The sequence below is a fragment of the Ambystoma mexicanum genome, chromosome 6q, assembly GCF_040938575.1.
Source record: "Ambystoma mexicanum isolate Mex_15411 chromosome 6q, UKY_AmexF1_1, whole genome shotgun sequence".
Classification (NCBI taxonomy): Eukaryota; Metazoa; Chordata; class Amphibia; order Caudata; family Ambystomatidae; genus Ambystoma; species Ambystoma mexicanum.
The window spans coordinates 991453547-991465661 of record NC_090937.1 but is presented as its reverse complement, the minus strand read 5'-3'; the positions used below and the strand labels follow the sequence as shown (position 1 = coordinate 991465661).

General features: G+C 43.9%; 1 protein-coding gene across 1 annotated transcript in view; it reads left to right on the top strand.

Annotated features, from left to right (window-relative positions):
* The window catches only part of CCDC110 (coiled-coil domain containing 110), a 158814-nt gene extending 148007 nt beyond the window's left edge, over positions 1 to 10807 (top strand). The window contains exon 3 of the mRNA XM_069630329.1: positions 10421 to 10807. Coding sequence (XP_069486430.1) covers positions 10421 to 10641 — 221 coding nt within the window. The 3' untranslated portion in view covers positions 10642 to 10807. The remainder of the gene's footprint in view (positions 1 to 10420) is intronic.
* Positions 10808 to 12115: the final 1308 nt, after the last annotated feature.

The following is a 12115-nucleotide window of genomic DNA, read 5'->3' as shown; positions in this document are numbered from 1 at the left end:
AACTTGTTAAACCTCCTCCAACAAGTAACAGGTTTGCATTGTTGCAGCACGAGAGGTTTAGGTCGAAATGACCGAAAAAAAAGGTTGAAACGACCAAAAGTTCTAAAAATGCTACCACCAAAGGATCGAACACCAAATGTTCGATCCTCTGGTGGTAGCATTAAACAAAAAATGGGGGCTGCGGGGGTGTCCCCCGCATTCCCCGCTCACTATACTTTATGGTATAGTGAGCGGGGGCTGCGGGGGACACCCCTGCAGCCGTCCATGAAAACATAAATAAATAAATAAACAGGGGCTGCGGGGGTGTCCCCCGCATTGCCCCGCTCACTATACTTCTTCTTCTTCTTCTTCTCAATTATCAGAGGCGTGGGCGGACCCACGCAGGCGCTTCCCCATCCTAAAGGATGATGTGCACCAGACCCACCAATCAATACTTAGCAGACATAAACTCACAACTCCTCCCACCATCCCGTCTGCCTCACAAAATCCAACATCACACTGCTCCTCCTCCTGCCTCTCACCCCGTCACCTCCCAGCAAAGCCCTCCCACTCAGCTCAGCCACACCCAGCGCAGTCAACCGAACCCTCATCAATTCTCTCTCTTCAACATGTCTCTCACACCTAAGCAAAAAATGTCCCACAGTCTCAGGCACCCCACACACCGCACAGTCCCTCGACTCACGCTTCCCCACTCGAAACAGTCATTCAGCCCCGCATGCCCTATCCTCAACCGATTCAGCATCACCTCCTCCCCCCTCCTCCATTCTAGACTCCCCGGATCCACCTTCACCGACACTTTCCCACGAACACCAAACATCCACCTGCCCTTCACCCCACTCACCCACCTCTCCTGCCACTCATCCATGACCCGTCTCACCATCACAGCCCTCACCTCGTCCACACTCAAAGGCAACCTCACATCAACCGCTCCCCTCTTCATACACTCACCCGCCGCCAGATCCACCAACTCATTACCCAAAATGCCACTGTGACTGGGGACCCACGCCAACTCCAAATCCATTCCCCCACGCACACACCGATCAATCTTCCTCCTGATATCCAAAATCACATCCTTCCTATCACCATCCCCTGCCACAATCGCCTGCAACCCACTCAATGAATCCGAGAACACCACCACCTTCTCATACTCCAACTCGCACACCCTATCAATCGCCAATGCAATCGCCACCAACTCAGCCGTACAGATCGACACATCATTCGTCAATCGTCCCACTTTATACTCCCCAGTGCTTTCCAGATAATACGCCATACCCACTCTCCCAGACACAGGATCTTTCGAACCATCCATGAACACCTTGCATCCTTCCTTTCCTGCCACATACTCCTGACCCAAAGCTTTGATCTCGCCCCGCAATCCCCTCTTCTTCGACACCACATTCGTCAACCCCAAACACACCTTTGGAGACCCCATCCTCCACCTCGGCCATCTCTCCAAATCTGTACCCGTCACAGTCATCAAATCGCCCACACCCCACTGCACTCCCTTCTCCCACATGTGAAACCCAAAAGTGCCCCCCTTCCTCCTCCACCGGTCCCTATAATAGTCAAACCTCCAATTGTACTTCAAACATTCACGCACCGGATGAGCCACACTCTTCGCACTGCACTTCACCCACCATCTCATATTCAACGCATCCCTCCTCAACCCCAACGGCATCTCCCCTACAAGCACCTGAACCGCATTCACTGGAGAGGACCTCATCACACCCGAACACATCCTCAATGCCCTCGCCTGCTCCCTATCCAACCGCAACTTCTGAAACCCACTGGCACCTGGCATCCAAAATCCATCACACTCAGAATAAACCCCTTATTCAACATTCGTAGACACTTCTGCTGCGCACCCCACTCTTTCCCAGTCACCGCCCGCAGCAAATTCAACCTACGTTTACACTTCTCCACCATACCATTCACCTGCAAATTCCAGTTTAACTTCCTATCCAAGATCACCCCCAAGTACCGAAACTCTTCCACGCTTTTCACGCTCTCACCTTTCAAAACTAAGTGCAACCCTTGCTGCACTCTTCTCCTTGAGAAAACCATACTCACACTTTTATTCACAGACACCGAAAAGCCCCATTTCCCACACCACTCCTCCATACGCACTATCGCAGCTTGCAGCCGACTCTGCACCAACAACAAACTCCGCCCTCTTAACCATACCACACCATCATCTGCGAAGAAATCCACCTGACACCCGAAACCCGCCAAAGCTCGAATCAACCCATCCACCATCACATTAAACAGCATCGCACTAATCACACTCGCCTGCGGCGTCCCATTCTCCATCTTCCAAACCTCAGACATCACCCCCCTCACTCTCACCTGAAAGGTCCTGTCAGCCAAAAACGCCTTAATCCACCAAAACATCCTCCCCTTCATACCCATCTCCAACAGTCTCACCAGCAACCCATTCTTCCACAACATATCATACGCGTTCTCCAAATCCAAAAAGAATGCCCCCACCATCTCCCCATCACACAACGCCTCCTCCACTCCAGTCACCAACCTCACTAACGGATCTGCCACAGACCGATTTTCCTGAACCCACTCTGAAAATCACTCAAACACCTATTCGACTCCAAATAAAACCCCAAACGCTCAACTACCATCCGTTCCATAACTTTACACAACACAACAGTCAGCGCATACACTCCATCGGGACCTTGCCACTCTTCAAAATCGCCACCACAATCGCTCTCTTCCACAACCTCGGTAAAACTCCACTCTTCCTGATCTCATTGAACAATGCTAACACCTCCAACTTACATTCCACTGACAACTTCTCCAAAAATACATACATGACCCCATCAACCCCTGGACTAGACCACTTACCCTACCGAATCGCCCCAACTCCCCCGCAGCCATCCGTTTAAAAAAAAAGAAAAGAAAAGGACCCTGCAGCGCCAGTTCCCAATCACAGAAGTGAAAGGGAACTGGCGCTGCAGGAACCAGCGTGAAGGTGAAGGTAGGTGGGGTTTGTGTATGTTGGTGGTGTGGGTGTGGGTGGGTGTGCTGAGGGTGTGGGTGGGGGGTGTTATGGGTGTGTTGTGTGTGTGTGTGTGTGTGTTGTGTGTGTTTGTGTGTGTGTGTGTGTATTGTGTGTGTGTGTGAGAGAATTTGTGTTTTGGCAAATTATCGGGCTGAAATGTCCAAAAACAAAGTGTTCGAACTTTTGGTAATTCGAACATTTCGTTTTCGGATATTTCAGCCTCGATAATTTCCCCTTCGGTCAAATCACTGGGATTCGCACGAGATACTCAAAGAAACTACAACTGATAAATGAATTACGAGCCAAGCATAAGTAGAACAGAAGGGGTCTAGTGGCGGAGGAAGCCAACTGAAAATGGCCCCCTCAAATGTCATTCGTTTCGATGAAAACAATGATATTTCGAATAAAGGAATAGTTCATTTGAATCAGGTTATGAAAGAAATTATTTGTCTAGGGTGTAAAACATTAGGCCCCTTAATTAATACGATCATTGCCTACTTTCTACATATTCAAAATAAGACTGATTCTCTATCAAATAATCTGAAGGCCCTGATGGTTCCTACTCCATCTTCCTCTTTTGATCCCAGGAGCTACCCTGATGGAAGCACCTATAGGTTGAGATTGCCTAATCCAGAAGGCTCTGAGCCCAAAAGTGTGTCTGAGAATTTGTAAATTTGCCGGGAGATGCAAGCACTAAGTTACTAAAATGAACTCTGTAAACAATAGAAAATACCACCTATTACATATATGTTTTTTTATTTGTTTATGGTTCAAATACAAAAAGTAGAACCTTTACAAAACAGAGATAAACACACATCTTAAAACAATAAAATATTTACAATGACAATTTACAATTCATGTTTTACAAATAAAAGAAGGGTAACACCACATGCCTTAAATATCTTCTAATTGTTAAAAGTTTCTAATTGTTAAAAGTAAGCAGCTCTTTTTCGATATGCTTACACAGACTGACCAATTCATAAATCAACGGCTTGTGTAAACCTTGCATCATGCGGGCCCATAGAAATTGCAAACAGTCCTTAAAATCAATATTTACAAATTTCATCAGGCGGTTAGTACGCATTGCTTTGAAATGAGGGCATTTGAGAATAAGATGTTTTACTGTTTCAAAGGGCTCATTGCATGAAGGAAAGCGACATCCAAATTGTTTAGGTTCATCATTGTTACTCCAATGAGCAGTCTAAGATGGTGGAGAGGGGTGGTGATGCAAGGCCGACTGTGAAATGCGATCCTCTGAGGCTTCTAGACAAAAGCACACATGGCACAATAATCACTGGAAACCCCTTGGGACATCACACTCAATATTAGGCTCAAAATAAGTTGCACATGACTGCGACTCACAGACTGAGCGATAAGAAATATAAATGGAAAGGTGATATAATAAACAAATGCATACACCGTATCAGACATGTGAGGGGATAAGAGAAGGTATACTAAATACCATTAGACACCAGCACAGTTCGGCACAACTCCTGGATACAAAAGAGCTGACCATAAAAAGTAACTTTCTGGCTGAAGGCCTTATGGGATTAGATCAAAGAACTTACCCAGCACTTAACTCAAGTATTCAACTGAGACCCTGTCTAGTTTCTGACAATATGAGAAGGACCATCCTTCTAATTTGGCAAATAGAAGCAACCAACTCTGTAACTTTGATAATTTTAGAGTCAATGGCATAACTACATCTATTAATGAGACAACCACTACAAGAACACAAGACTAAGCCCAGTAGCCCTCTTGCTCGAAAGTTGAGTGTTCAAGGATCAGTTCGAAGCTGCAGGTTTTTGCGCCTGGACCTGAGTGTACCTTTATAAAGCCTCTCATGATAAAGTTACTGTCATGGAATATAGCAGGGTTGGCTTCTAAAATTGAAGGGGACTGGCAAGAGTACAATGATAACTTTGGAATCATCTGTTTGCAAGGCACTTGCGTAGAGTTTGATACTTATATGTAGGGGTACCTGAGTTTCACGACTCCAGCCAAGAAGGGACAAAGAGGCAGGCCAAGTGATGGCCTTAAAATGTGTGTCTTACACAAAGGCCCTCATTACAAGTCAGGCGTTAAGGGTTTAACGGCGCCGTCGGCGCCGTTACCCCTTAACGCCTGATTCACACTTTAACGCCTGCTTTTTGCAGGCGTTAAAGTCCAGGGCGCTAAGCAACCTTGGTGCTAATTACGGCACCGTAATTTACGGTGCCGTAATTAGCGCCTTCCCCATCCCCATTATGCCCTATGGGGCAAAAATGGGAATGGGGAAGGGCAAATGGTGAATGGGGAATTACCGCCCCACTCACCTTGGAATGGGGCGGTAATTCCGCCATCCACCATGCCGGACTCCGGCATGGACCATGGTGCTAGTAGCACCATGGTCCAGCGCTGGAGTCGTAATGAGGCCCAATGTCATGGGTACATTCTCCATACTAGAAATTGAGCAGGCAGATTTTCACATTTTAAAATGGACTTATGATTCTGTTCATGTGTTTTATATTTTATGTGAGACCAAATCATAAAACACAGGAAGTTCTAGATGATTTGTTGAACCCAATAGAAATCCTGAAAAATGAAGAAATTAATAGAGAAGTGCACATATTACTGATGGGTGATTTTAATTGTCAACTAGAATTGGTAGAGCAATGTAGATAGATGTATATAGAAACCGATGTAATATGGAGCATACCAGAAGTCCTATGCAATTTAGCTCAACCACAAACTAAATATATCGCTAAATTGATTGAAATCCTTCTTAATAGAGATTTGTGGGCTTGGAATGGTCAATTTCAAGAAGACCAAGTGTCGATAACGATTTTTACAGCCCCAAGATCTGAATCCTGCATTGCTTTTATGTTGGTTAATATAGAAAGCTTGTATTTACTCTTAAGATTTCAGGACACCCCAAGACTTGAAAGTGATCATCATCCCTTTTCCCTTGGCCTCATAATACTGAAGAATGGACTCAAAGCTCCTGTTGATGATGGCAATACCCAAGTGATTGCAATTAGGAAAAGTGTTCATTGGGATACAATAGTAATGAACAAAAAAGTACCTATAGTGTATGGAATGATTTTTCCTATTATAGAATGTAACTTGGGAAATTACATGACTATGCTCCGTAATGTTGTCTGGGACTCATTAAGTGAAGGTTTAAGTCTGTTCTTTATTGTTAGCTCCAAAATACTAAAGAATTCTACCCGGGCGCTGGACAATTGAGATGTTAATGAATGTAGGCAGCATAAATCTCAACTAATTTCATCTTTGAAATCTGATACCGGTCAAAAAAGTGAGAAAATCACAGAACTAAAGACAGATTGCAAGCGTTTGACAAGGGAAAAGAAAAAGTAAGTAGATGGGCTACATTAAAAAAAATGCTTGTGAAAACAATGATTTGGACTCCTTTTGGAATATAGTGGCTGAAGGGAAGGGGAGCAATCCATGTAACATAGACATCCACATAACTAGGCACATGTGTGAAAAACACTTTACACTGCTATACATGAACTGTATCTTGATGTTGCAGATCCTATCTGGTAAGGTGCATTTTCCCTTCAGTTATTGACCCCCCCCCTCTCCCCCATTGAATATCACTGCTCAGGAAATAGAGGTGTCTTTGACAGCTCAAAATAGGAGCAAGGCCCCAGGTTTAGACAAGATACATGCTGATTTATTTGGAAGTGACCTACTGATTTGGATCTCCTTCTTGCATAAACTGATCAATGCTATTACTAATCATGATCACATTTCACACACTTGGAAAGAAGCAGAGATTGTAACAATCTTTTAAAAAAAGGTGACCAGAATATTGCTTCTAAATATTCTATAAACCAGTTTCATTATTAGATGCTGGTGCTAATATTTATGGCAAGATTCTGCTCCAAAGATTGAATTTTTCGTTTGATGAAAATCAAGCACTCTCAAATCTGCAAGCTGTGTTTAGGCCAGGTACTAGCACGTTAGACCAAGTATTTTGGTTATACCTGTTCCAACAGAAATTTTCAGGGCTACACGGCCAAACCTTGTATTTACTTTTGACTTTTTATAGACCTTAATACAGCATTTGATGCGGTTTCTAGGGAAGAACTTTGGAACCATCTACTTGGAATGGGTGCCCCAATTAATCTGGTCACAGCAATCGCAAACCTTTACCAGTATTATTTTGTCCGGGTAAGATATAGGGCGGGAGGAGAGTGCACAACAAGGTTTCTTGTTAACCGTGGAGTGAGGCAATGGTGTGATCTGTCCCCCTTGCAGTTCTCTTCATATATTAATAATCTAGCTAATTTTCTCAGTAGAATTTCTATGGGCACACCTCGGTTATGAGGAGAGCGAATAGGAATCTTCCTCTTCGCAGATGATGCAGTTTTAATTAGTAAAACACCAGCGGGACTCAACAACTTTCTGACCTCATTTGATTTGGAAGCGGAATGATTGGGCCTTAAGATCAACATACAACAAAGCATTTTATGTGGTCAACAAGGAAGCAAAAAAACAATACTCTCCTTTTGAGAGACTCTCAGCTAGCTAGAGTTGATTATTACGACTACCTTGGTGTCTGTATAGGAGAGAAAGGCCTACGGGGCAAACAGATTGCTAAGAGCAACCTCCAATTATCTAGGTATGGAGAGACCCAAAATTCCTTTGCCAATCGATATGGAGGGAAAGCAGTAGTACAGAACCTAGAAATGTATCAGGCTAAGGCGCAAGCAACTGCTTTGTATGGAGCTGAAGTCTGGGGTTCTGGAAATCTCAAATTACTGGGGAAAGGAGAACTGAAGTTTTGAGGTCTTTGTTGAATCTACTGAAAAGCACTGCTAGCTTCCCCCTATATGTAGAACTTGGTTTACAAGTTATAATCGAGAAGGCTCAACTTAGACCACTCCTCTTCTATAACAAACCTAAGACCGGGGATTCTCTTGTCCCATACAGGCAGGATTGCAAAGGCATTTTGAATCTGGCATGTGCAAGGAAACGGGTTTATATAAAGTACATTAAAAAAAACGGCTATGGACCTGAACTTAAACATTCTTTGGGACAACGCTCAGGGTCCAGAGGGCCTCTAATTTCCTTCAAGGCCTGCTTTCAAAAATGCCTATGAGGAATGGTTCTATGCAAGGGAATTAGCAACAATTCCACACACTGGAAGAATTAGAGGATATATTGAGAAGAAAAGGGTACTGGGACAAGAGATATACCTGTCAGCTATCGAGGACAGTGCAGCCAGACTTCTCTACCTGAAATTTCACCTAGGGATCTTGCCCTTAGCAGTTATTGTGAGAAAATGAAATAGCGTTCAACTGAATGCAAACTGTGTCTTTCGCACTGGAAAGACCTTGTAGCTGCACATGGAAAAAGTATCCGCTCCCGATATTTGGAAATAATATTAAAACGTCTAGGAGGCCCTCACTTTCGGTATTAAAATTGAATCCAGTGCAGAACTGTGGGGAGTTTCACAATATTTGAAAATTGCATGGAGAACAAGGAGAAGGGTAATTAAATAAACGTTCATGGTAATGAAAAGTGTAAAAGGTAGATTTTAGGTGTTATATTTAAGTAATATGAATTGAATTGATCTGTTCTCTCCCGGCACCGTGCACCTGGCCACCCTCTACCTTTGGGCCCAGGTACCTGCTCACCCTGCCACCCCCCGCACTGCCTCCGGGCCACCCCTTCCACTGGGCTCTGTATCTGTACCCATACAGTGCCCCCCTTTTTCTTTCTGCACTTATCAGACCTACCCTGTCTGCTGCCTTAAACCGAGCACTTGCCACTTGCTGGCTGCACTACCACTGTTTGTTGCCTTTATTATTTATTTATTTGTTATTATTTATCTGTTTCTCCTTTGCTCCGCACTTTCCACTTCTTCCCCCTTCCATGCACTTTTCCCCTCTCCCATGCACTTGCACGTTCTCAATGTCACCCGGCCTAGTAAGATAGTTGTTTTTTTCTCCCCTGTTCCCGTCCCTTGCCTTGTCGCGCTCTGAAACACTTGTGTATGAGCGCGATAGAAATAAAATATCAATTCAATTCATGTATTGATGAGTGCTAGGGCAGGAGTTATATATGATTTAGGCACTGTTCATCATGGAATGGCATAAATGAATATTTTACTGTGGCAGTTTGTATGTGGTTTTGATTGTGTTGTTGTAGATATACTGCATTGATTGTTATTAAGAATTATATGGTGCAAATTGACCAACTCATCATTCTTTAAATATGAAAACAGAACTAGTACTGCCCACATAAATGGTTCCTTTGTCACCTTCCACAGTTTCAGACTAGACTGTTGTTAGGGTTGGCCCTCTTCCTGAATGTGTGAGGTGCTAGGACTGATGTCATCTTCAGAATGTAGGTTGTGAGTGTGGAGTGTGAGGTTGGAATGTTTGGAGTTGAATTGGTTCTAACCCAGGCAGTTAGAATATGTGAGCCTGGGTGGTGGGAGCCAGTGCGCTCTTGTCCCTTGTTCCTCTTGATATCTCAATTATCTGATGACATCTGATCCTGTAACTAAGAATCCTTTAAAGTAACCACTAAGAGAATTTGTCCTGAGTATCCTGAGTGCCCTTGATGAATGAAACCTATGACCAAAGGAGTGGTCATAACAACTGTCCATACTGGCACACCACTATTTGACCAGTCTGTCAGGGCCTGGGCCCCACAGACCGCTGCCTCTGTGTTGCAGGCGTGCTGTTCGCACCACCTGTATTTCACAGGAGACCACATGAGATAAGCATTTTCCAGGCATTGTCATAGTGGTGCTACTGGGCATTAGACGGCAAGAACCAGCAAATGGTGTAAGTACCTGGGCATGTTATCAAAAGACCTGGCAAATGCATATCCTATGTCTATGCAAGAGCCAAAACTGTCGGCTTTGCCACTCCTTGTTCTTAACAGCAATTCAGTGCAAGGAGCCGATGCATGGCCACAAATATTACTTATAAATGAAGTGGCCGAAAGCACAGTTGGTTAATCAAGTTGAACTATGCCAGCAGCTAGTTTACAGCTTCAATTATGCCTTTACCTTTCTTCAGACGTATACTTAGAAATAACGTTGGTATACTCTTAAAAGTTCAAGATCCCTGTGGGGAGGGGTGTTTTTGGTGTGGAGGGGCACATAGTTGTTCAGAATGGTCACAGCATGAATGGGTGAGTGAAAAATTCAAACAACACCCACAGTCTGCGTCCCTCCTCACATCCTATCGTCACTTCCTATAACAGTAGTGTTGGCTTATATGTGGAGCTTACAGCGCCACCTAATAGTCAAAATGAGAAACAGGTCTTCAAATGGTCTCACGGAAAACAAATGCTAGAAAAATGATGATAGAAATGAATTAAAGCAAGTTAGATGTTTTAATGGCATCCTCTTGTGTCTTGTCTTTCCCCCTGATTCCTTAGGGCATGACAGGCTTACTCATATACAGAGGAGACTAGACAGGCACCTGGAGGAAATGCAGAATGGCAACGATGGAGTTGAACGTTACCGTGCTCTTTCCATCCGGGAAACAACATCTGTAATCCAGGACCCCACGAGGACACCGAATGGACACACTGACCAGCCTGCGGCGCAGCCTCCGTGGTCAATGGAGCACCGTGCTAGCTACGGAGCTCACCCTTAGCAGCGCCAGCTGAGTGGCTGTCTACTCTTAGCAAGGCGTGCTTGCAACTTAATACCCATTTCGCCAAGCCTGAGGTGGTCTTTGCAGTGGCATACAGCCTGAGCGGTTCAATGTCAAAATAAAACCAGATTGGGATCCAATTTTGAAACACTTTTCTACTACTTATACATCTGCTTTCACGCCCTCTTTTCTCGTGTGCCAAAAGGCAGTGTAACTATGCTACAGGGTCAATCATGGTTTGCAGAATGTATTTTCCAATAATATAAGAAACGTCAGCTTAGTTCTTCAAAGGTATGCTTTGTTGTAATTTTAATATTGGTTACACAGTGATGTTCTCTCGAGTCCGCAAACTTAGAGACCAACTCACAAAGGTTTTTCCTTACATATGATTACGTTACAGTGGGGACTCATTGAGCCTTGCGTAGCATAAAATGCATGTGTAAAGTACATGCGTGAACATTTTACTTATGCATTTTATGCCACACTTCATTATCATCCACTTGTATGTGGAGACGGGGCATTTCCGCCTCCCCATCATCTCCACCATAGAAATGTGACAGAATTTACACCAGCATGACTTTGTCATGCTGGTGTAAATCATGTGGATTCCATCTGCTTATTAAACAGAAAAAAAGGTTGGAAAAAGGCCTAACTTGCCCTATGCTCATTTGGGATTTCCCAACCTAAATGAAAACTAAGGTTAGTCTATGTCAGGAAGTCCAAAGTAAATGTCTGTCTGTGTCCAAAAACCTATACTTGCCCTCACATCCATTTGTATACAATGCATAGGGATGTCAGCATCAAAATGATCACTGTTCAAATAACAGGTCAGAGCTTCAACCAGCTCTTGGTTTGCAAAGGGGTTCCCTTGCCCAAGGTTCGAGATAGTGCACAATGCAAAGGGGTCCCTTCCCCCAAGCTTTCAAGTCTTTCAACGTCTTCAAAACACGATTCTTTGTGATGCGTCTCAGCTCTTCTGGTTTGGTTACCTGTCACTAATTTCACAAATTACAATTCCTTAATTTCAGTTCACACAAAATGTCCTTTATATTCAATCACAAGTTTCCTTGCGGGTATTTTAAGTGGCTTTTCGATAGGTAGGTGTCCTCGGTCTAGGTGCAGTTATTGGACCACACGGTCCACCCTTTACAGGTTACACAACTGACACATCTTACTTGCCACTGCTTCCTTGTATGCACGTTGCCACTGTTTGAACTCTACAGTGATTGTCGGTTTATTCTCATTTCACATCCTCCTTATGCTTTACCATTGCTTGGTGACACTATTCGCTTGTTGCAATTTCACATGTTCCTATGGCTCTTGCCAATGCTTGTTCTCTCAGACTACACAGTTCCTTTATAGCGTTAGATTCCACAAAGCTGCTTTCATTCGCATCAGAATTCAACAACACTTGCTTTCATTCAGATTGGTATTTAAAAGTGCTTGGTTTCATTTGGCTCAGTATTCAGAAGTG